The sequence below is a fragment of the Oculina patagonica genome, chromosome 1 (genome assembly GCF_052425735.1).
Source record: "Oculina patagonica isolate OP01 chromosome 1, crgOcupat, whole genome shotgun sequence".
NCBI lineage: Eukaryota > Metazoa > Cnidaria > Anthozoa > Scleractinia > Oculinidae > Oculina > Oculina patagonica.
Window position 1 is genome coordinate 36,483,859 of NC_135758.1, and position 25,724 is coordinate 36,509,582.

Here is a 25,724-nt window from a genome sequence, read left to right on the forward strand (position 1 = left end):
GTTCCCATTTTTAGCCAATTCATAATAAAATTTCACAATTTTTACTTGGAAGATTTAGCGTCTACTTATTTGGGTTGTCGCGCGTTCCAACTTTGTTCCTGAGTGCATGTCTTTCTGGCCTCAGGAATCCGTGCTGGCGATGAATGCACCTTTTTGATCTCAACCTCTAAAAGACTGCTTGTGATAAGGCTTAATTGGCGAAAAGACAGGATTTCACTTAAGTAAGGGTTGTTGTTAGTTGTGTAACCGGTTAGTTGGTACACTTATAAAAGCTTGCCTCTCTCTCGACCCCGGCTGCCTCGTCCCCGGGCACTGAATCCGCGGATCGGCTGGGCGGTAAAGGATGGAAACAGTTTGCGCGGTGGTAGATGGTTAGGGAGTGAGCCTTCTCGTTCGCATCGGTCCCACAACGCCAAACGAACTGCGCACTATCAATCCCATGACGCAAAGCGCACCGCACGGGGTTTGATGAGGGAAGGGAAAAATCCCAAAAATCCATGCGCCCCACCCTAGAGCAATTAGGGACGGACCATTATTTTCCTGGGGGGGGGGGGTGGGTATGAAAAATTTTCCTCTGCAAACTTTTTTTTAGTTATGCACCTCTGCAAACATTTTTCGAGAAATTCAAACTATTTTTTCTCCAAAAAAATAATGGTTCGTTCTTAGTAAAAGGATAACCACTACCAGTTTGATCGGAGCCACACAAAAAAGAAAGAAAAGCTGGTGGTGGTGTGTGTTGGGGAGTGAGGGAGAGGGAGCATTATGACGAGATAGTAGAAGTAGCTTTTCAAGGCATGGGGAATGATGTCAAAAAGCAACAACAAACAAAAGTAACTCTAAAACAGCATTTATTGACATTATGTAGAAGAGGGAGCTACAGTATATCTTATACAAATGGAGGTAGAGTTGTTTAATATGCAGGGAATTCAATTACAACATAATACGTAATTTCCATCTTTCAAGTAAGTACCTTCTTTTGAGAAGTGTACTTTACACTTAAAGCGATATTAATTAATAAAATCTAATAAACACAATCTAAAAGCACATTTAACAAGTGAGAATAGCAGGACCGACAATAATATGACATATTTAACATAATAATCAGTTGAAACTACCCTGCATTACACATCAGTAAACTAATAACTCAAAGCAAACCAAAGGTACATGATAAAGCCATTTTTCTCTATCTTCTTTTAGTCTTTGCTTTACTTTGGTTAACTCCAAGTTGCCCTTTTTACACCAATTCTACTACACAATAATTCTGATTTTTTTTCTTAACTAATGTTCTTATTGTGAACCTTACTGTAAAATGTACTTTAATGTTGCCACTCAACTAAGTTTCTTATTAACTTTTGATTGACACACTTCAGCCACGTTTTTGCTGAGTTTCCAGTAATTCAGTCTGGGAAACAGAGATATCAGATTCGCCAACAACCACTGAATTTTAGATTTCTGATTAGTTGACAAGGGTGGGGAATCCTGATAGGTGTAAAAAGGTAGCCAAAGTTGTAGCGACTCAGCAACTTTTCACTGTAAGGTACGGTACCGATCCCAGAAAGCCAAGTATGACATTGGAGGAACAGGAAAGCAACACCACTCCACTTAAAAAAGGAAACTTAAGAGAGGTGTTCACCTTAGAGAAAGTGTCTCCTTTGAGGAGTCTACCTCAGGTTGAGATTTCAGACAAAGAAAATGATTGAAGTATGACAGGAATCTACTCCACATAACTACTCCAGAGTGATGGTATCTACATTTACAAAAAAGCCTGATATTTGAACAGATCCCTGTCTAGAGAACTTTCGATCTCTAAGGTAGACATGTGTTCAAGACTTCAAATTAGACTTTTGTTTTTAGCTGGACATATCTCTGAGGCAAACACCCCCTAGCGGACCATTAAAGCTGGCCCCAGGTGGTCTACTTTAGAGAGAGTTTAACCTACTTATGAGTATCTACTGAACATATCCTGTCCCTTTACCCAACAAACTGTCAAAAAATTGAAAAAATCATACAAAATTTAGGACCAGAAACTTGGCTTACATTATTTAATATAAATTGAAAGGAAATTGTTTACTAGGGTAATATGAAGATAGGATAAGATTATTGATTTTGTTGAGCTAATTTTGAGTTGACCTAAGAAAACACAACACTAATCCTTTGCAAGCGGTGTCTGCTTAAGTTGCAGGAAAATTGAACGCATGCGTGATACATCCTTGGTATTCTTTGTTCCCTTGGGATTAAAGTCGCAATTGCGGCAAACTCGTTCCCAGTCATGGCCTGGAGTGGAAGAGTCATCACGATCGGCCACAAAGGCTTCTTCATCTGCCCTGAAAAGAGAATTTAACAAATGTTGTGAGTGGAGACTATAATATTACAGTAGAGAACCTGGGCCACATGGAAGAAGCTAAACCTAGGAAAATTTTAATTTAGAACTAAGCCTAAGGATGCTGACTATTTAAAATGCCTGTAGAGCGTTTAAACTTACATGACCAGTGGCAATATTGGTTTAGTCAAACAAAAGATTAATTTTGCATAAAAATAGAGTTTCATTCCTGGAGGAATGGCTTGGTACACCAACATCGCCGCCTTCCTTTGTTTTGCAACACCAATATGGCTGCTGTGATGTCATATGAAAAGGCTCAATAACAGGTTCAAAAGCAAACAAAGTTGTGATTTAGTTGTTTTAGTAGGGCTATTAAAAAAAGAGTGATGAAAATTTGCCACTAAGGACAGTTTCTGTAAAATAAAGACATATAATTTATAGTAAAAAAAGACCTTTATTTCCTTTCATTTGGTTATTGACCTGTTTATGTAAAACATCCATATCCATTATTCACAATAAATAGCAATAACACTTTGATTGATCAGTTTTCTTTTAGAAGGCTGGGTTCATATTGGTTATAAAACTCCTTCTTGATTGCCAAATTAAACTTTTCTTGGTGAAGAAATTATTCAACATGACATGAGCGTGGGACAAAGAAAAAAATCTGAGTCCCCGATGGGAATCGAACCCATGGTCTCCAATAAAGATGGTAAATTTCAAGCTCGGTGACACGAAGCTTGAAATTTACCATTATTTATTATTTACTACACATTTGATGATTTCGACATTGCTGATGCTAGCAGTATGCAGGACGCGTCTCATATATCAACCTAGTAAATGACCCAGTTCACAACGAGTCTCTCGTAGCTCAGTTGGTTAGAGTGCCCAACCGGTATCTGGGACCACCGAGCTTGAAATTTACCATCTTTATTATTTACTACACATTTGATGATTTCGACATTGCTGATCCTAGCAGTATGCAGGACGCGTGTCATATATCAACCTTGTAAATGGCCCAGCTCACAACGAGTCTCTCGTAGCTCAGTTGGTTAGAGCGCCCAACCGGTATCTGGGAGGCCATGGGTTCGATTCCCGTCGGGGACTCAGATTTTTTCCTTTGTCCCACGCGTGTGTCATGTTGAATAATTTCTTCACTATTTTTCACCGAGCTTGAAATTTACTATCTTTATTATTTACTAAACTTTTCTTGGCCCAACACAATGCATTTCTGCAAAAATCAGAAGCATCAACATACCTATTGCTTGTTTGTGTTTTTCCTAACTGTTCATCTCGTCTCTCATACCAGTCATTGAGTTCCTTTTTAGCTTGTTCGCGCCATTCTTGTATTTCTGATTTTTCTTCACCGTCCATTTTTTCGAGAAGAGCTGCTTTTTCTTCTCTCCATTTCCTACAACAAAATGCATGTATACTGGTTAGTAAGTAACATAATAATTTTACAACATATAGTTAAAACAATACTTTCTTTTGGTCTGAGTTTTATAGTCTTCCTCAGTGCTACGGTCTGAGTTTTAATCAATCAATCATTTATTTACCACGCAGCGTATAATGAGCTGAAAGGTAGTTCAAAATACGCACAAGCCAATTAAAAAAAATAATTGATTGCGAAGATACATGACTAATTGTGCAGATCACACACTTGGCTTTTCAGGACACTCTAGAGATCACATGCTATCTTCGATTTTTATGGCAATTTAAACTTCAAAGCCAAATTTGAAGTAACAAATAATGTTCCATGGGCCACATACTGCGTAAAAGTTCTACTACTTCTGTAACACCACCCCACTCAAGCAACTTCATTTCAGACCGTCAATTTTACAATATGCTAAGGGTATCACAAGTGTTAATAAAATGCAATAACATTTACCAGTCATGCAGAGGGTCTATAAAGACCCTGTGTTGTTAAGTTGTAAAGAAAATCATGTACACAAGCATTAAAACCACACCTCCCAAGGGACGAGAGGGTACGGCAGTTATCACTTGATAGTTATTCTAGCACCAGGTAAATTCATGTCAAGCTTATAATGTCACTGTTTGGACAATCAGCCGACTATGGCGCTTCTCAAACTCAGACAAATATTTTACCATCAAAATACTGGATGGGATCCTAACACATTCTGCAAAATTCTACAAAAAACCTTTCTCTGAACTAGCCTCACCTAACAGACTCTGGTTCTGATTCTCTTGGGAGTGGTACTACAGGCTGATGGGAACCTGAAATCTACAAATTTTAAGAACAGATTGTTATAGAGCTGAAAAATAAACAATGATAATGTGCTGGTAGTAAGAAATAGATCCATAACATTTTTTCTATTTCTACTGAGTTACAGAAATATGAGTGAAAGTTTTGAAGCACGTGAAAAACTGTAGCAAACCAAACTGTAGGCCAGCACCACTTAGTAAGCTACTCTAATGCAAAGTCAAAGCAAATCAGCTTGAAAGTATAGAACCTTGTCATTGTAGAATTTTTTGAAATTGCCATGTTTTGACATTGCCATGTTAAGCGCTATTGATCAGAACATGAAAATATGCGCTATATAAATTAGCAAATTATTATTATTATTATGTTAAGCATTTTTTATGTCATGGGCTATCTACCGGTTCGGTTTTACGCAACAGACCGACCGACCAAATAGAACTGGGAACTAACTAGAGAAATAAATGAGACATGAACAGAGACCAAGTTAAGGACAACAAGAAATCCTTGTGAAGAACAAAAAGCAAAATACTCCTGGGAAGTTAGAAAGGACTAAAACAAAATATAAATAAAAGATGCAAAATATATTTGACAAGTTCTATTAGATTCAGTAAACAGACATCTGTAAAGTTGTGAGAAAATTATTGTGAACAAGCATTAAAACCACACCTCCCAAGGGACAAGAGGGTACGGCAGTTATCACTTGAGAGTTAATCTAGCACCAGGTAAATTCATGTCAAGCTTATGTCACTGTTTTGACAATCAGCCGACTATGGTGCTTCTCAGATGGGATCCTAACAAATTCCTGCTAACTGGATGTACAAAATTCTAGAAAAAAACCTTTCACTGAACTAGTCTCTGTACAGTTGGCCTGTGTATCAACAAGACTGTGTTTGACTCTGGTTGTCGAGAGAAGTATTCTATGTCGTATATCAGGCTTATTTTAGATGTCATGCTACAAGATAACAAAATACAGAAGTTGGCAGCTACTTAAAAACTTTTTTGAAAATTTTTAGATTAGCTACAAATTGATTTATTAGTATCAAGCTACTTTAAATTAAGTATACGTTAATTTTTTGACAAATTTCCTTACAAATAATTTAAGACCCCCTTGGGAAACGTCATCCCTTCTACATGCATTGTATGCTGTTTATTAATTACCTCCTCATCATCAAATCCATTTACAACTGGCTCATTGTCAACTGAATCACCAAAGCCATTAAGCTCCTGAAAAAAACAAAAAACAAATCATGGTTATTGATGCTGTTCTTCATACTTAGATGTCAGAGCTTACTTATTTTTCCTCTTAGACTACTTGGACATAAGGTGGTAGATCATCGTGATCATATTCCAGGAGATAAAATTAGTTATGATTGGTTTTGTATCTAAAACTTCCTCTGTCACTACAGCTGTACAGTTTTCATAACAACTGCTTCTTGGCATAGACGAACCTTTTATAGCAAAATTTGCTTCCTTATTTCTATTAGTGTTTTTGGTGGTGGTGGAAGAGACAGATACACTGGCTTTTAGTTAGAGATGGTTATGGTGACCCCTCCTCTCCTCACAAACACACACACTACTATGTCAAAGTGGTATCCTCATGAGGAGGCAGATGCCCAAGAACACATAACTTATCTGAAATCAAAGTGATGATTTAAATCTGCAGTGTAAAATGATCATGCTAACTGAAAGTTGACAGTTATGAACACAAATCTCAGCAACAACATTAATACTTTAAAATATACAAAAAAAAACTGGGTAGCCCCGTCATTCTCAGCACTTTTTGGGTCTTAAAAACAAATACAGTCAATTTAGATCACTCCATCAGTACGTTTTCGTCATACTTTTTTTTTCTTCAGAAGAATCGAAATCACAATTTAAAATTCCAATTCTCAATTTCATTTCATTGCTTGAATTACATGGACTTGTTACTTTTCAGCTGTTTTTTTTTAAGTCAACGTTTACGATGTGTTTTTTTTATTTTTATTAGAACTTCCAAACTGGTGAAAAGTGAATAAAGGATCAAATGATTAAGCCGAAAATTTGAGAGCTGCTAGCCTTTCAACGGTGTCACGATGTCTCCTGTCCATACACGACTGCAAACTAGATTAACAATCACGTTTGGTGGCGAAAAAGAGAATGAAAATAATCCATTTTTAAAGATACTTTCGCTTTCATCGTTAACAAATAAACGGCGTGTCAGTTTGTTCGCGGTTTCTAAAAAGCTATAGTATGTCAAGATTACTTTGTCGACAATATCAGAAAGCAACAGTTAAATTACCACTAAATTGTGCCCAAACTAAGGCCCTGTTAAGCTTACGTTGGTCTCTGGCTGCCCTTCGCCGAAATCTTCTCCCAGTTCAGCGAGATCATCTTGTTCTCTGGCTAAAAATTCGGCTGCGGGATCTTCCTGAAATTCGTCACTGCCCAAAAGATCCGCCATGTTGGAACCGGAATGACTCGTGTAAAGAACTATACCCCGGATGTTGTTACAACCCGCCCCCTTGGAGCCCTGGGATCGTTTCCGCGGTGTGATGTCCTCTGGGAAATTTGTTGCGTCATTACGGTCACTGATATTCCACAACGTGAAAATGGTAGGTTTGTCTTGAAGGTTTTTTTTTTCATTTTCTTCTAGGGAAATTTCGTAACTTGCTGCTTTATTCACTTCCTCTCAGACTAGCCTCATACTAGCAGGGCTTGGAGTAGCTGGAGCAGCGATAGCAGGTTTGTTTGCTTCAAAATTATGTCAAAATCTTGGACGAAAAAGTGCACGTGTTTTTAGTCCGAGACAGTGCATTTCAACTGAAGGAAATGTTATTTTTCTGCTGCCGTCTTTCAGGTCGTTATGCCATGGTGGCGTTTAGAAAGGTCAACTTTAACCAAATACCTAAAATTATACCAAAAATACCGGTAAGTGATTGTATAAAAACATTCCTAGCTTGCTTCGTCTGGTAACTAGTTATTAAAATACGGCTTTCTCAAATGAATCCTTGCAATATATGACTTCTGTCATTTGTATGATGTAAAGTTGTGTGTTGTTGTGCTCGGGTGACTGCCTCATCAGTAGCCATCCGTTTTGACCTAAGATGCTGCTGTCATGCGCAATGAGGGGTGGTGAATGGTCCTTCAATAAATGAGTGTCTCGCAAAATTTTAGCAAAACTTCAGTGGTCTCGTCGTGTCAAATTTTTCTTTGACGCCTTCTGGGAGTCTTGATTTCTTTTGCAAGGCTAAAAAGGTATCGGGCTTGCAGAAGAGATATCAGTCTCGCTGCCTCGCGAAGTCTTGCATTTACCATTCAACATCCCTGCAATGAGCTCCTTGATACATGCAAGAGTGCACTACTCTGGGTAATGAATGTATTGTGTATTAGTACATACCACATACCACCGACAGTAGCCAACCTGGTCTTCATTGGCACTTCTCCATGCATTCATGCTCGCTGCCGCACCTGTGGTCCCATTTCTTCTGACACCGCCTTGCAGGGACAGAATCCTTCACTTGCCCAATGAGCAAGTGAAGCATCATAAGCTTCATGGTTATAAGCATTTTTGGGGGCTAGTAAAAATGACTTTCAGGCAAGTACATCGTGGCTAAAGCTTGCAGGCTGAAAAATTCAATTTCTTTGCACCCTGCTGATAAACCGGCCAGAACTCTGGTTGGTAGAAAACTTTTGATGAAGCAAATATCTTTGTTTAGAGCAGTTTTCAATTGAGTGTCGTAAAACCAAAACCAAACTAATTATTCTGGCCAATCACAAAGAACACAGACAATTTAGTAAACTAATCAAAACTCGAAGCAAATACATGTAGCTGGCACGAAGCGCGGGAAAACGTGTGCAAGCTTGTCACGATTGGTTTTGGTTTTAGTTCTGATTGGTTGAGAAAGTGGCGCGAGATTTTTTAGCCAATCACTAAGCGTAGTAATGCAAAACCAATGCAAACACAATTTACTTTCGACACTCAAGTGAAAACCGCTCTATAATAATAATAATAATGATGATGATAATTTGTTAACAGGAGTTCAGCCATTATTACAGAGGAGGATTTGAATCCAAAATGACAAAAAGAGAAGCTGGTTTAGTACTTGGAGTCAGGTATGTAACTAATTCGTTTTTAAATTTCTTTTGAGGCCATGGTGATGTCAACAATCACATTTCTGAACACCATCAACTTACTAGCCACAAAATCGACTGGGACTCTGCTGAATGCCTAACCTACAGTACTAACTATTTTCAACGACTGACTCTGGAAAGCTGGTACACAAACTTAGAACAGACACCTATTAACAGATGTCAACAATAACTGGCACCTTACAAACGACTTATTCACGACGTAAACAGGACCGATAAATGCACTGCAAACAGTACTACTCAATTTAACTAACAATAGACAGAACAGAACAACTTAATTTGACTGACAATAGACGGATCGAAACTGACCAATTACTGTTTACAAACTTTACACAAGTCTTCCAGCCAATAACATCACGGCTAAACTGACCAATCAGCTTCAACGGACCAGACTTATAACATCATCGACTGACAACAACTTTTCACTTGACTCTGAAGATGACTTCTGCTCAGGTTGTTGAAACGTCAGTCACCGACAACAGTTCTTCTCAGAACTACTCTCACCCGGACGAGCACACTATATGAACTACAGATACTCCTGGGTTCAAACCATGTACTGTATTTTAATGATATTGCATATTTAATGCTTCTCCTACCTTCAGGAAGATTGTTAAAATAGTTTTTAAAGGTATTTAATATAAATCCCAGCTTGTTAAAACCTACCGTAATTGTTTATATTTTGCTTACGTAGTCCTTCTGCAAACAAGGTCAAAGTCAGGGAGGCACACAGAAGGATCATGCTAATAAATCATCCTGATAGAGGTGAGTGGAGGTTTGGTGTAGGCAGTGACAGTGAAAACTGTAGAATTTCAAAGTCAGGTCGCAAATTTTAGTAGTACAGGTGAAGAAAACAGGTGAAGGCCTGGGGGGAAGAACCCATTCTCTTCTTATTCAGCCTGCCAGTATATCTTCAACAAGAGAAATGCATTAATTTTCTACCAGTTGATGGCATCAATGGTGCATTTGCAATGAGTTCCAAGAACAAAAGGAAAAGGTTAATAAAGAATGGTTTTATTGGTGAAGGAGTGAATACATAATAGTTTGAGTATTAATAATATTGTTTTCAGCAACTGTTAAAGTAATGTTCCAATCATTTTCACAGGGTCTTAAGCTGAACTACATCATGTCGCTGTAGATTGTAAACATTTTGAATTTGATGTACACCTTGACTAGACGCTGTTTTTTGTATCATTTCTCAGGTGGTTCACCTTATTTGGCTGCAAAAATAAATGAAGCAAAAGATCTCCTTGATGGAAATGGCAAGTGATAGAGATGTGTGGTGGAGTTAAAATTTCAAAGGATGTGGAAAGGATGGTCTGAGGATAGAATCGTCCAAAAAAGATCTGCACACCATTCAAAATATGACAGACTCTAGTGGATGACAGAAAGGTCATTACCCCAGTCAAGCATTCTTCCGAAGCAAAGTAATTTTTGGTGGTTCATACAAGCTGGTATCATTTATCCCAACCAAAACTAAAGTTTTGGATTGAGTTTTATAATTTTGAATACTGGAGGATTGATTGACTGGTTCAACTGTAAAAATACAGAGTTCTGAAACTTTTTAAAAAAAAAACTTTTTAAAATGTCAGTCCACATCTGACTTCCTATGCTATGTGGATCAAGACACTTGCCAAGCAATTGAAATACTGGTAATATATTTTCTAAGAGCAGGAAAGGAGTCTTTATTGAAGATATTTTCATAGTTGTGATCTCCTTTTGTCAAAACATACATGAAATATAGAAAAGTAGGTTTTTTATTACTATTTAATGATTTTTTTATTATTTCATTTTGAGGGATAGGAACAGAATAGGGAGGAGGGAGAAATCGAGGCAAAAAATGTACGAAGGAGGAAGATTTACCCTCATGTCCCTCCCCCTCCATTTTGAATTGCTAATTGCTTTTATGATCAGTAATAAAGACAAAATTAAAGGGTTGCAATGTAAATGTATATTTTTTTATTAAATCAGCAAGGCCATACTCATTTGCATGATACTGTATTGTTTATCCTCCCCCTTGTTACTGTACTGATTTCTCAGTGTATATTATTATTGTGTGGACAAAACTGCACTGATTAGTTTTGCCAATTTAAATAGCAAAAATTTACAGTACTGATTATAAATTAACGATGGCATATTCCCAGTGATATTTTAAATACCCTTTGAACTTAGACAAACATTGTTTCTGTCAGCTGTATATTGAAAAAATTGTAAATAACTACTGTTTCACTTGTAACAAAGACCATGGTAATTGATTTTAATTAGTAGATCAAGAAAAACCAAATTTGAGTGATGTTAAAAGGAATTTGTTAATCAAAAACTTTATCAAGTGCAAAAGTACATATGAAGGCTTAACAAGAGGTGTTCATTTGCAGATGAAGAGGTTCAAGGTCCGATTGTCCTGGGGGAGGGGGCAAGAAGGGTCTCGGATGCAACTGCATCATCCTGGGATGGAGTCCTACAAGTAAATTAAAAATCTTTAAAGATCAAGTTGCGTTTCATTAACATAAATATGTATGAGAGACCGTTTGCTCGTATGGTACACTTCATTGTGCAAATCTGACGTTATTAACATCTGTTTTCAACACCTCAAACCCCTACTACACCCTGCTTTGTGCCTATAATTGAGAATCTCACAACGATTTGTTTAGTCTAATGCTACACGAGAGGTTTAGTGAGATGGAAACTAGAATAGAGCAAATTCACTCGTGCCTAGTCCACTCTGGATGCTCTTGGAGTTGACGCTGACTTATTTCCGACTGGTCTTCAGCTTCTGAAAGAGAAAGTCAGTTATTTAAGAATTATTTCATGCTTAGCGTGCGTATAAAAAATTGGAGGGTACGAAAGAAGCGTAAGAGTTGCTCGAGGCGATATCAACTCTTAATTTGAGTTTATATAGTTGAAAAGCTCTGTAAGTGATGTCTGCGTGGCTCACTGTTGTAGATTATGGTGAAATATTTAAACTTGGCGTTTTGTCACAGCTTTTTGTCTGCAGCCTGCTGGGCGTGGACAATTTAAATTGTAACTTGTCATCTCCTCCTTGTTTGAGCACTTGGGGAAATGTCTTAATACAAAGAGATTCTCAGCACCAACACAACGGTAAATCTAAGGCAATCTTAATGCCAGAAAAATTGAACAGATAAGCATTGCTTTTTACCGACTTTACCTGATGTCGCCACTGGGTAGAGATGAAGTTTTTTCAGAGTGTCAGCTATGTCCTCAATTTCGTTTTTCCTTTCTGCTCTGATACAAGCGTTGTTTTCACTGCAGTACTCCAAAAGCCTAAGGAAATGAAACGTTCATAAGGAAAATAAAGCTTCTTTTGATATGCTGAAATTAGAGGACAAAACAAGGACACAAGCATGTTTATTATTTCTAATTTGTTTGTGTGCAGTAGCGCTTCCTGTCATGTGGAATTGTAATATGTCAAAAGAAGCTTATTTGGGTTAGGGCACTCATTTGTCAATCAATTATATGTATTTGAATAGTTTCTTAAGACATTCAGTTAGAATCGTACAGGGAACTGCAGCTAACCTTGTCCAGTTCACGTCCATGCAAAGCATGTCTGGGTTGCCTATCAAAATCAAGAGAGCCTGGGCACGAGTAATGGCCACATTGAATCGCTGAAAGAGAAATTAAAGTTAAAGCAAATAAGATTGAAACAAGTTTGTAGCTGTGTGTTATTTTCTTAGATTAATATTCGTACTGCATGCCGATATTTGGGACAAGCACTTGGTAAAAATTTTTTAACGTTTTTTCTTTAGTTCTTCCAAAATTGTGAAGTCAAGTAAAACTTCTTTTTGGAACTAACATCTTAAGAACTTCGGGTCATTTTCGGGAATCATCGCGTGTCTTCGGATCGAGATCATTAAATGATCGTCGTCACCCTTTCCCTCAGCATCTACAAAAAGTAATATACCGAAATTTAAAGGGGGTGGATATAGGAAGTAAGAACGAATAATAGACGAACAGAGTATCATTGAGTGGAATTGAACTTAAAAATGATATTTTTTTGTTCAGCTTTTAGAACTTTATGATGGTACCTTCGGGTTGTCTAAAAATCCAAGATGAAAATCTTTGTCCATATCCAGATACTCCTTGTTGGTGCTTCGTACAGTTGACAAGATGATGACTCTTCTCTCTTGTCCCTGAAACTCTTCCACGCTGCCAACTTTTATCCCAGCACCAAACCGTTTCTTTTCAACCATTTTTTGAATCTTTTGCACCTAACCAAGAACGAGAAGAAAATCACTAGCGGATAATTGACTGTGTGACGTGCAAGTATAGTATATTTCAATTAATTTTGCCAAATACTCGCTATGAATCCTAATGCTTGCAAAGTAATTACCTTTATGGATCTAAATGACAAAACCATAGCTTCATTGAAACCAAATTTGTCTCCCGAGCGTTTAAATCTAAAGTTTCAAGCAAACGAGATTAACTTTTGAAAATTGTTCAGCCCTATAATATTTCAGAAACTCATATCGCAATCCGTTTCAATCTTTGTCACTTTTGGACCGTCCGTACCTTCTTTTGTATTTACTGTGTTATTGAAATGTTCCTTCGCTGTTTTAAGTGGTTACTTTTTATATTTCACTGAAATTGATGGCCCTTTTCCCATGCCCAAAATTTGGCTAAAATCGCGTGACAAAAGCAATCGGCGAAAAGTTTTACAAATTATTTTCCGTAGGCATGACTGAGCTCTGTTTGGCTGAAATAAGGTCGACACACGTGCGATTAACTATGTCAAACATCTTTGTTTCGTAAATAAAGTGCGGCCACATTATCGACATACTTGTCTCTTGTACGGAGAAATGATTCCAACCATCTCAGGTTTCAAGTGTTTCAGCTGCCTGCTCCTCACATTGTCGTCCAGCAGTAACTTTAGATAGCGCTGAATAGTTTCCACCTCGGGGATGTTGAAGAATGAAGGACTGTTTTCCTCTCTCTCGTCTTTCCCATACACGGCGTGGAAGATCATCGGAAAGTTCTTATTTGGCAGCTCCTGCCAGTCGAGCATCACGTTCCTGTAGTGAAGGAATAAGCTTGTATCGTGCAACTTAACATGAGGGGCTCGAAGGGGTAAAATGGGAACTGGGAGTTGGGACTGGGAAAATGGGATTTGGGTCACTGGGATTAGAGGGAAACAAACAAATAAACAATAGAACTGAGATTGGGATTTGGAAAATCGGGAAAACAATAGGCAGCGAAATGGGATTTGGGTTAAATTTGGGCTGGGAAATGGGTTTTTTATAACCTTCCCCCTCTTCAGGACCCTCAAACATGGGAAACAGTTTTTTATATATAGTAAGCCGATTATTAGACATTGTTTTTATTCCAAGAAACGTCACGATGACGTGCGTTTTAGTGACGATTAATCTCAATGTTTGGTGTGTGATCCCTGTCAATTTCAAGGATATTTTAACGGGCACAGTTCAAGGATTTGCGGGTGTACGTGACCGCACGTTTAGTAATGATGGTTTTTCAAAATGTAGTCATTTCTAATATGTCAACATTTTGGTTTTAAGCCACATTTTAAGGGCTGTGGTTTCTATAACGGTTTCGCAACTATATGTGCCAATCAACAAGCCAACCAGTCAATCAACCAATGACAAAAACAGAAAATCAAAAAACAAACAAACGATCTCAAGAGGTTTTTCTGCAAATAAGTATTGTCATATTTTCTCTTGGTATTGTTTTTAATTATTAGTCTCACCTAAAATCTCCAGCACATTCATTCAATTCATTGTCGTAAAACAGCTCATTGGGAATTTCAATGATGTTCTTGTGTGAACGATAGTTGTTCACCAATTTCGTCAGTAGATCTGAGTTGTAACTCCCGTTGGCTGGATCACGTGAGTAGGTGTCGCACGAAGTCATCAGGCGTTCCAAAAGTGAAGTTTCTGTAAAAAATATATCATTGATGTTCAGGGAAACTGCAAGGAGAGCTTTCTTTGTGAAGGGGGTTAAAGTTGTTCGGGATAGGCAAACCTCTTGTGGATGCTCATAGTTCAGTGGGCATGGTTTACGCTTACTCTTACACAATGTAATGGCTTGTCAAGATTCGATTGTCGATCCCTGTTTTTTCTCTTATTTAATTCCGGTTTTCAATATCTAGACTTGCCCCAAGTCGCTCTTTTTTTTCTTCGTGCGATAGAGCTACTTGTGTAAGGTCGCTTTGAAATTTTGCGCGAAAGACCGCGCGGAATTTATTTGCCGGAGCGCGTAGCGTGCGAAGCGCACTAAATCGAGGCAGGTGGGCTTCTCCCGCCCTGCTCGTTCTGCGATCAGCCGCCATTTTGTTTTTTCAAGCCCGCGCGTGCCCTCCGTATCCAGCGATTTCCTGCGAATCAAACGAGCGACTTGGAGCAAGTATACAGAATACCCACCGAGACCATATTCTTGCGTGGTTCGCGACCTCAGAATTGGTCCCAGCTGCTTAGGGTCTCCCGCGAGTACCAACTGACCGCCCCTGGGATTATTAGGGTCCAAGAGATCCGCCACAGGAATGATGCACTCAGGCTCTGTTGCGTGCCCTGCTTCGTCTATGAAAATGTGCGTGAAGTGAGTGCGGGGAAACTTCGCCGAGACCAGCCTGCGAAAAAAAAAATCAGGGCCTTTAAATGTTATTAAAATGAGAACAAATATTACAACAGTCGTAAATTAACTAGCCGCTACTTAGAGAACAAGCAAAAGCAAATTACTTGTTGATTTTCTTTTTCATTTTTCATTTGATTGTGGGATGAACGTGTTAAGTTATGGTATCGTTGAACACATCATATTTTTACACGTAGAATCCAAGGTAGAACTTAACACTCTTAAATGCTAGACTTTTCCCAGCAGCCGGTGTGACTAGGTACGATTTTAAACCAGTGGAATCGATGCTCTTTGCGCAGACAAATTATAAGTCAAGGTGTTAAAATACCCGGTAAAAACCAATCAGTCGATCGATATCAAATCGGATGACAATCGGAATATGAGAAGGGCTTGTGCGAAAGGAGATCGCCCTGAGTGGTAACAGTGAGAAATTGTGTTCAAAATTTTAATGTGCCGAATATAGTTATCAAAGGAAGATAATTTTTAAACCTTCTAGCAGTGAGCTTTTGGATAGACTACAAAGCTGTATGTATATAAACAAACTGGTCCGAGTTTGGAGACTACTATAGTCTTACTAGGCTTACTGGTAAGTTCGGTGCAGATAATGACTTACTGCAATGTTTCAAGCATGCTTATCTCCAGTATCTTATCTACGAGGTTACAAAGTGGAGCCCAAGTTTGCTCTTGTCCTTGTATCTAATACATGAAAAAAAAATCATTTCCGCGCAACTATTCTACGTTGGTTCCGTCAAACAGGGACCGCGCGCGGAGACCATTTTAAAGTGGTCTGGTTAGTAGGACTTCAGGTGAAGTGCATATACAAGTGAGTAAACACGTTTGGTTACTTTCAAGTGGTAAAATTCACACATTATCTATCCATGTCATCTGGAGCCCTAAAAGATCAACCCAAGCAAAAAGTGGTAGAGCTATACCCTTACCAGCCCCCCCCCCCCTCCGCGGTCCCTGTCAAAATCCTACAACTTACCTTCCAGCAGTGACCAAAGTGGTGACGATTATACGATAGTTGCTCATCAAGTCTTCTTTGGATGGATAATACACTTCGTGTGACACGAAGTCAAAATTCACCACTCGCGCATCCTGTAAGTCAACAAACTACAGTTATACTGTTGCAATGAGCTTCGTGGAAACACTACAAGGGAATCTGTTTTCAAACCGGACGGGAATTGAATGTTTTTCTGTGGTGCATGGTCTATTTTCATCTGCCTTCTAGAAAATGAGAAATGATGCACCAAGAGTGGGACAGAGAGGGATTTCAGTGGTGCACGTACTACCATAATCAAACGACTGTAATAATCATGTGCCGAAACTTAATGTAGAGGCGGAAGGTGGGAGAAGTCCCATCCCCTCTGAAAAAGGTAACTGGCCTGAAGAACCGACATTTTTTGGACCCCCCTCCATTGAAACAAGAAAGGACACAAATGACCTTCTTTCCTCCAACTCCCTTTTAGATCAAGAAAGAGCCAATCTTCACTTCGTCCCGGATATGCACTGTAAAGCCTGCTATTCACCCATGGTTGTTTTTTTAAAATGCACATTCTCCTTAATTTTCGCGGGTCTTTGAATTCGCGATTTTCGCTCTTTTTAAAAAAAATTGCGAACTTTGATACCCGCGAAGGGTCCTAAACAATTTTTACCACAAGGTATTGCAAGGTGCTATCATCTATCAAATCAGTGTCAAGATTCGCCCTCAATTCGTCTTCAGTTCGGCATCCGCGTAATCGTCTTCGCACAAACACAGTCTTCTGCCGAGTAGGGGCAGCCTATTGGTTTTGTTGCAGTTGTTGATTAACGTACAATTTTTGTAAAAAATAAAAAATAAAGACGTTGAATTGTCAATTTCGCGAAATTAAATTCCCTTCAAAACACAATTCTTCCCCGATCGCGAAATTAACGACTCGCAAAATATGCCGAGAAAATTTTCGCGACATTCAAGGCCCGCGAAAAGAAAGGAGAATAAGGTTCCAGTATTAGAACTTACCTTGAGTGCCTGTGGTACAAAGTCCCAGGGTCTAGATGTCGCATACATTCTGAACATCTTGCTTTTATCGACGTGAGCCAGCAAACGCTCAGCCAACAGATCAGCGGCACTGTTTTCAGGCGCACACGCAAGAATAACACTTGACTCAATCTGGCTGTGCACCTGCGTGTGACAAATGAGAAGTTACTGCCTTCAGAAAATGCCCGTCAAATACGAGATAGGGACCTTCAGATTTGACTACGAGTACGAGATCGAGTATGAGTACGAGTTTTCAAACCAAATTCGTGTGCCACTTATAATCACTTATCACACCAATCTTATCTCTAATGTTTAATTATGTGTAAGTCAACAACAGGGAAAAGTTATAGTTTCGGGGATACAATTGTGTTGAAATTCTAAAGTCGTACTCGTACTCGATCTCGTATTTGTAGTCAAATCTGAAGGTCGCTAATGTAGAAGTCATGTCACGACATTTCATCAGAGAAGAAATAAGAAAGAGACCTGACACATCAGTGATAATCAACAAATCAAGTAATAGCCCTGACCTGTTTGATAGCCTCAACTAAGGTAACAGTTTTTCCTGTTCCGGGGGGCCCAAACACCAGATAAGGAGCGGGACGAGAGGACCCTGACAAAATCTTCTGAACTGCCTGCTTCTGTTCGTTGTTTAGGTTATGATCGTGAAAGGATCTGAAATTATAAAATAATATTCGATCAAACGTGAAACCTGAGACAACTTTGAAACACGAACGCCTTGTTTAAAATAGCCTTAAATAATTATCTGTTTCTGGGGGAAAAACATGAATTACTCGCCTGATTTGCCTGTCAACCTCTCCTCTTTGAACAAGACTTTCTTGTTGTGGAAAAAGAACTTGTCGCATTTCTGGCCTGGTCACTGGTGCAATCCGCTCACATGCGCGGTGTTCCATTTTCACTGTAAGCCGATTATAAGTGAACTCAATGTCGAACTTTTTCCCCTTCACGTATGGCATTCTGGTGAGAAAGCGCATAAGTAGTTTTAACATAGTTAAGGGTTTGGCGCTAACGAGGTATAAACCAAATTTTGACACCTGGGTTACCATGGTACGTTAAGTTTTCTTGGTACAAAAAGAAACTAAACTTAAACTTGCATTCAAAAGCGCAGTTTACAATGCTAACTGGAAGATAAACATCTCATTCATGCTTCTGCTGATCGAGACGAGTGCAGGCTTTAAGGGTAAAAAAAAAACGTTTGCTTTGCTTTACGGATTTCCTCTTCCCCAAGCCCTTTGAGACTGGGAAAGAGGACTGGGGAAGTAAAAAAACAAGATTTCAGGAATGCGATTCCCTAAGCCTCTTTGTTTCATGTAGAATTTTAATGAAATTCTGTGACTTACTGTCCCATGTCAAATCCAAGTTTCACATTCAGCATCTGAACTTTATGTACAATCCCTTCATACCGACGCTGACGCACGCCATGCTCGTAAGCATAAATCCTGTCGCCACGTAACACTGACGGACGGTTCTCTGCAAGGCCTAGTACCTGTTAAGTCACATTGAGCTTTATATAAGATAACCCAAATGATGCCGTACACACCTTTACACACGCCCCGATTTGTCGGTAGCCATTCTTATTACTTGGAGCGGTTGCCTTATGGTTATCGCGCTCGACTCAAAGTCGGACGGCCCGGGTTCGGGCGCTGGCCGAGGCGCTGCGTTGTGTTCTTGGGCAAGACTCTTTACTCTCACAGTGCCTCTCTCCACCCAGGGCCCAGTTGTTCGAAGGATGGATAACGCCATTCGCCAGATAAATCACTATCCAGTGGATAGCGTTATCCACCCTTCGAACAACTGGACCCAGGTGTATAAATGAGTACCGGGAAATTTTCTGCTGGGGGATAATTCCTGCGATGGACTGGCATCGCATCCATGGGGGAGTGGTAATACTCCTAGTCACTTAATGCTACGGAAAACTGGATAAGCTCCGGCTGTATGGGCCCACTTGGCTCGGAAGCAGACTTGACTTATTCTCACTACGACTTTAAGAGGGGATATGAGGTGTTTTAGGCGTGAAATTATCGTGAAATGGCTATTTTCGTCCTTGTTAAAATCGCAGCCGTGCATGAGCTGCGATTTTCCAATGCTACCCGTAAAACAAAATAGAGTTGTTTTATTTGTCCTAAAATGTGAGCTTGTAGCTTCGGGCCAAGCATAATGTCGTCGTGAACTAGAATTTACCATGAAATGTTTTATTTCATAAAAAATGAAAAGAAATAATTGGTCTGAATCGAAGCGGAGTGCAAAATGTATAAGTGAAAAACATCATTTGAGAAATAAATGTGTACGTATAAGATAGATAATGGAATTCTCACCCACCTCTAAGACGAGGAACCTTCTGTCGGATCTATCCTGGTCAAATTCTACCTCCTTTATATCGTAATGTCTGATGTCCTTCAGCATTTGAATTTCTTCCAGCTGAAGAAGCAGCCTAAACTTCTCCTTATAGTTGTCAAAATTTAGCGGTTTCTTCAGCCGTTCCCTAGATTGCAATGAAGAACACTGAGCAGTCTTCTTTTAACTCAAGTTTTATTTACATATTGTCTTCGGCTTTTACAACAGAAATCGGAAAAACGGTTTCAGTGTTACTTTCGTTTAGATTGCGCATGCATGCATGCATAATGAGTCTCTGAGCCCTGGTTAAACGATCAAACACTTTCATCCAATTATTATCCACTTTCAATCAATTAAGACGTGTATTTTGCATGAGGAACATTGTTTGCCAATTTAGCTAGTCCATCTAACAAGGGTTTGGATGATAACGTTTGATCATTTAGCCAGGTTCTACAACAACAACAACAACAACAACAACAACAAATCGAGATTACACTATACGTCTGCAGCTATGGATAAAATAGCTATTCCTAACAGAAACATAAAAATTATCGGTGCGCTATTTTAGTATACCTCAGTCCATCTCGACCTTGCTGGGCCATGACAGTAGGAGGAATGTCATAACGGTCCAACCTCTCCATGATAAGGCCATTTCCTTGCAATCTACAAGCATAAAAACAAAGTCTGCCTTTATTCAAAGACGGGTTACAAAGTAAGCTTATAAAAAGAGAAAATAAATAAATTAAACTGTTAATTTCAAGAAGAGTAATGTATCACGCGACAACCATTTTCCCACTTTAGTGCACACGCTCTACTCGCTCCTAGACACAAAATCTAAATTTGCGCTTACTTGGAGGCATAAAACTCACGAAATTTAGAAAGTATCCGCATTGAGCGTCACCTCGGCGAGAAATGGGAGAACTGAAAAGTACTGTTTACGATCGTTTGGGTACTTTTTTCGAGAGTAATAATAGTAATAAAAATATAACCTCTAAACTTTTCATTCTCGTGAAGTGCACGATTTTGAACTTGGGGTACGACACCTTCGATTTCAACTAGGTTTTATAGTCTTAACCCAGCCTCGTCCCCAATCGTCCCTGGCGAATTTGAATGTGACGTCACCCGCCAAGCTTGTCGGGAAAGTTCGCGCTCGGTTCCAGTCCTCCTCCACTCACTCGCATAGCGCGGTATGGCCTGGGGACGAGGCTGGTCTTAACCCATTGAAATGGTTGAGGTGGGGGGAAGGGGAAGAAGTAGAGTATCAGTCAACGTACGATGGAAGCGGTATGCCAGGTGTGGTTATGACGTCCCTGGGAACTCTCACTGCTTTGGGAGGAGGTCGATACACTGACGTTGGCTTCAAATCTTCGAACAGATCACTGATAACGCGCACGGCTAAAAACCTCAAGATGTGAAATTCTGTCCCGTCTCCAAGCTTGAATGTCAGTACACCAGGAACATATGAGTACCCATACTCACTCCGAGGTTTGCAACCAACACTAAATGAACTTGTTTGACCTGAATGAGTTTTAAAAAAAGTTACACACGCACAATAAGAAAGCCACGCTATTTTCTATTTAAAGAGTCCAGCTGCTAACTGATTAGTGGATGTTTGATAGTGCAATCAGAGTTGCAGGGGAAGGCGAGTGTTTCCAAAGCTGTTTCGAATTCCTTCAGTCTTATGGTTATGGTTATGATACTTCTATAGCGCATCTCCCGAAGCTCAATGCGCTTTACAATTACAGCACGGGACAAGATCGGACATCAGCATATTAAAGGCGCCTTTGGCAGCCGCTATCCGTCCATGTATGTGATTTCGTCCCACCACCTAACCCATGGATACATGTGAATAGGCCAGACCACAACACCGGGAACCGTGCCCTACTCTTCGATAAGTGTGTGGGTTCTTTAACGTCCCCTGCTGACCATATACACTGAAGATGCAGAAGACGGGGCCTACGGTTCATCGTCCTCATCCGAGAAGACTAGAACGTCTAACCATTTGCAGATGTCATTACAAAGGCCCTGAGTGTTGGTCCGGTCTGGGAGTCGAACCCGAGAACTCCCGCACGACAGTCCGGTGCTCTATCAACTGAGCTTACCAGACTTCCGAGTCTTAATATCTCTGCTGGCTTCTATTCAAATCACATTAACCACATCATAAGATCAACATTCGACTACGACGAGAAAGACAAGATAATACAAATGTCAAAGAAGGTGAAACCCGTTAGCTTTTCTATTAAAGATGATATGCAACGACCGACGCTAGAGCTGTAAAACCTTGTAAAAATAACGGTCACGCAACAAACGTGCAGGGTAAAATAACAATATGTTACCTGGGGAGAGACTTCCTTTGAATTCTCCAATATAAGCAATCTCCGAATAATCAAAGAACTTAAAACTCCATAAAAGAGTGATGTCTTTTAATCTAATTTTCTCTGTGCCAGTATTCTCCACAGTTAGCGTAATCTTGCCTCGCACCCCGCTCTCGACCCTTAACTCGATGACTCCATTTTCGTCTCCAGGTGGCGAGGAAGTTACTTGAATTCCATTTTTATCCCAGACAAGCTCTGGCCTGTTGAAGATAATAAATAAAAACAACACAAACTTTCTTTGTCTTATATTTTCCTTTGATTACTCCCACCCACAGTCGTTTGCAGTAACGCTTGTCGTAACAAACATGGTCGGTTTAAGTTAAAGTTGGCCCGAAACTGCATTTAGTGAAAAACGATTCCCTCTCCCCCGAGTCCTCGCAAGAAATGGGGGCAGTCGATCTCGTACCTTCTCACCCTACGGTACTTGCTTTAGTTGTTTAACTAGCCTTATAAAAATTACTGAAAGTAACACACTAAGGAGTGGGTTTAATTGGCAGTGAGGCATGCGCGATTCAACCGGATGCCCGATATTTTCGGACTTTCAATGAGAACTTTCCGGGGTCACACGTTTCCTGACCGCTGGTCAAGGGGAACGAAGATTCTATGTACGAGGTACGTTGGAGTCGGTTTATCACTGATTAATGCTTGTGTGCGTATGCGGGTTTCTTACAGACTTACTTTTCCACTGATTGTCGAATCTTTTTTAAGATACTCTGCTGACGATGACCGACAGTATTCAAATGAAACTCGTAAGCAAATGTACTCCTGAAGTTCCTCTTGCAAATCTTGCAGCGAGGCATCAGGCTGGAAAGTTCATCTTCCTCGGAACTTGATTCATCAGTATCGTCAATACAAAACATCTGAAGAGCTGCGGCTTCTCCGCCACCAAATATAACACGATCTGTAATTTGCTGACACAGGTTTAGATGAAATTTTAGTGCGTTAAGGACTCTTGCGAACTCAACACTCGTGCTGTACTGCGGGCAGAATTGGGACTGATATATGTCCCTTAACTCGGACTCGGGCATAACATCTTGCTTGAGGTGATTTTTCTCTAAAAACTGAATGAATGTTTTGGCTACACCTTTCTCCCCATCTAAGTAACTGGCATGGAACATCGTGAAACCTGCAACATATAAGAACCATATGCATGAGATGTCTTTATGAATAAGATGTCTTTAATTTGCTATTACATCCATTACAATATACTCATTTAACAATACTTTCATAATTGGGCCGGGAGAACTTAAGCAAGTTCTCTTGAGCTTTTTACAAAGGTATCCCGTAATATATGTTACAATTATATTTACTTATAGTTAGGCGTCAAGAAAGGATGTAGATAAATGTTCTTGATAATTCCACAATTGATATTTATTCAATACTATTACATAATGTTGTTAATAACTTGTTACTGTTAATTTCGGGGTCCATTTAAAAATAATGAAAGTCTAATAAGGTTTTGATTTCTTTATCTAAGCTGGTAAACTGTTCCATACATTGGCTCCCTGATGACTTAAGAGAAAATTTTCCATTACTGGTCCTGTTATTAGCAACATGTATATTTGATGCAGCTCGAGTATTATATCAATGAATCTTTGTAAAACATCGGTAGTTTGTCATTGAAGTTTGTCATCTGTATGATATTTTTTCAGCAAATCGTCGTTAAAGCACAATAGCAGCTAATAGCGCAAACATTAATTACGACTAAAATTTGTCACGTCAGGCGAGTTAACTGCTGTGCTGAAAAAAAAAAAATAGTGAAGGTCACTTGTATATTTTGAGCAAAATTTACAACTTAGTCCAGTTAAATATACTTATAATTTAGGTAAGGAGTGTTATTAGGGAGCAGTGTTTCATTATTTTGAGTTTGTAGACAACGATTTTAATTTTTATAGCGATTTCTTCGATAATTTTGTTATCTCAACTGAAACTTCTCTAAGTGATATTTGAATATGGCTAGAACTTTAATTTGCAATTTTGACACTTGAGTTAGTATTCCTTTACAAGAACTGTGTGATTGTCACGGCCGTAAAATTGCAGCGTTCCGACTATTCAAGGGAATCGAAGCGATGTCTGGTTCGAGTATTATACGATTATAGTGTGGATCTCATTTTCAAACCTGCAAGGGAAACGAAAGTTAATTTGGAAATCGAAAGTAAAATTGCTGCGCGAAGCAAATTCAAAGGAAACGACTTTTAATTCCCGATAACTCTTCGAGTTATCGGGAGGTGAGAAATCTAGGGATCGAAAAAATCTGGATTCTACTGCACTGTCTGCACAAATGAAATCAAGTGATAAAAGTTTATCAGATGTACAGTGAAATTCCGATTTCTCGAACTTCCCCATATATTATTTATAAACTCGACTGAACTAAAAAGTTGTTTTCCTTGGATGGTCGAAAACTGCAATTTTACCCCGATGTCTCGAACTCCCCGATTTCTCAAAGCAATTTTTGTTTCCCTTGAAACTCTGGGAAATCGGGATTGCACTGTGTTCACAAACTTTTTTCTCTTTGTTTGTTTTCGTCACCTGCTCGTCTCGACTCGTCGCTTGTGATGTGTAGTGCCGGGTGCCCAGGGAATGGATTCCGTATTGTAAAAAAATACTGATTGCTTTCTACTTGATAAAGGGTTATTCATAAAGATATTCGACTAGACTTATGCTAGAAAAGCGCCTTTTAAGATACTTAAACTCACCTGAAATGCCGATTTTAAGCAGGTAGAAGCAGGTATATATCGATATATAGCCAAAGACACAACTTCCCGTATTATTCTCAGAATGATTCTATGATGACGTCAGATTTCCAAGAAAACAGCCTCGATTTCACTTCTTGTCAGAAGTACGTAATCTATTATGTATGGCTTATGCAATTCTGTTCTCGCATACTTTTTAACTTCACTGAGAGGGCCTTGAGGATGAGTAACGTTTAGTTGCCGGAATGGAACTAAAGGTCGGGACAAGCTAGGCGACAAGTCGTAGCGACAGGTCTCTGCGACAAGTCTCTCCGTGTGTAGTGCTTCAAAATAAGTCGCTGCGACAAGGCGCTTGTTCGGTGCACACTCAGCGAATTTGTAAGAGTGGGAATGTGAACTAGTTTGGTGAAAATACAAGACGCTTTCTCATTGGTTAATTTATATTTTGTCGCACCGACTTGTCGAAGAAGTGTGCACACGCTGCGACAACGCTGCTTTCGCTCATTTTGTCGCTACGATCGTTGAATTCGTGCGACTGATCGCAGCGACAAAATTCTGTCGCAGCGACAAAGATCGTCGCAAAAATGCACCATGTCACACGTGGCAACATGTTGCAGCAACTTGTCCCCGCGACGTGTTGCAGCGACATGTCGCCTTCTGTGTCCCGGCCTTAAAAATCGAAAAGAAAATTAAAAGGAATTGTACGAAAACGTGGTTAGACCTATACTTACGTGCCTCGGGTGGTCTGAAAGCGGCAGACGAAAACATGAGGTCAAACAAAAGGAAAACTTAATTAATTTATACAAAAAAGGTGACATTAACATATCTAATTAAGGTAACATAACTGAATAATCATTTCCCTGGGTAGTTGGGTAGTTCCAAGGGCCAAATTTTTGGGGGGAGGAGGGGGGAGTCTCTGGGACTCTACCATAGACAACTGTCATCCTTGGGTAGAGACCTTCAGGTTAATTAAAATTAACATATACAAAATTGAAAGCTAAAAAATTCAACGTTTTAATTTCAATCT

The 25,724-nt window shown here is 39.4% G+C and overlaps 3 protein-coding genes across 4 annotated transcripts; 1 reads left to right on the forward strand and 2 right to left on the reverse strand.

Annotated features, from left to right (window-relative positions):
• Positions 1-831: 831 nt before the first annotated feature.
• Positions 832-7,011, reverse strand: LOC144628395 (clathrin light chain A-like). Its single transcript, XM_078486496.1, has 5 exons — positions 6,856-7,011; positions 5,697-5,762; positions 4,498-4,559; positions 3,576-3,728; positions 832-2,324 (listed from the first exon to the last, which is right to left on the reverse strand). Exons 1-5 carry the CDS (start codon positions 6,976-6,978, stop codon positions 2,147-2,149), a joined length of 582 nt encoding a protein of 193 aa, XP_078342622.1. The 5' UTR covers positions 6,979-7,011; the 3' UTR covers positions 832-2,146.
• A 78-nt stretch (positions 7,012-7,089) lies between these two features.
• On the forward strand, positions 7,090-10,644 carry LOC144628504 (mitochondrial import inner membrane translocase subunit TIM14-like). The gene is made up of 6 exons (XM_078486617.1): positions 7,090-7,129; positions 7,211-7,259; positions 7,375-7,445; positions 8,554-8,630; positions 9,358-9,428; positions 9,866-10,644. The coding sequence occupies exons 1-6, from the start codon at positions 7,127-7,129 to the stop codon at positions 9,931-9,933; spliced, it is 339 nt and encodes a 112-aa protein (XP_078342743.1). The 5' UTR covers positions 7,090-7,126; the 3' UTR covers positions 9,934-10,644.
• LOC144667326 (putative helicase MOV-10) lies at positions 10,592-25,503 on the reverse strand. 2 transcript variants are annotated; one of them, XM_078528719.1, is made up of 18 exons: positions 24,701-25,503; positions 22,683-23,130; positions 21,966-22,204; positions 20,904-21,147; positions 20,203-20,292; positions 19,615-19,777; positions 18,636-18,781; positions 18,073-18,252; positions 17,805-17,949; positions 17,260-17,421; positions 16,246-16,358; positions 15,053-15,258; positions 14,380-14,566; positions 13,459-13,690; positions 12,707-12,889; positions 12,198-12,286; positions 11,830-11,945; positions 10,592-11,436 (listed from the first exon to the last, which is right to left on the reverse strand). In XM_078528719.1, the coding sequence occupies exons 2-18, from the start codon at positions 23,120-23,122 to the stop codon at positions 11,366-11,368; spliced, it is 3,006 nt and encodes a 1,001-aa protein (XP_078384845.1). In that variant the 5' UTR covers positions 23,123-23,130; positions 24,701-25,503; the 3' UTR covers positions 10,592-11,365. The 2 variants fall into 2 exon arrangements, with proteins under 2 accessions (XP_078384845.1, XP_078384851.1); XM_078528725.1 differs by lacking the exon at positions 24,701-25,503 and having other exon boundaries at positions 22,683-23,849.
• Positions 25,504-25,724: the final 221 nt, after the last annotated feature.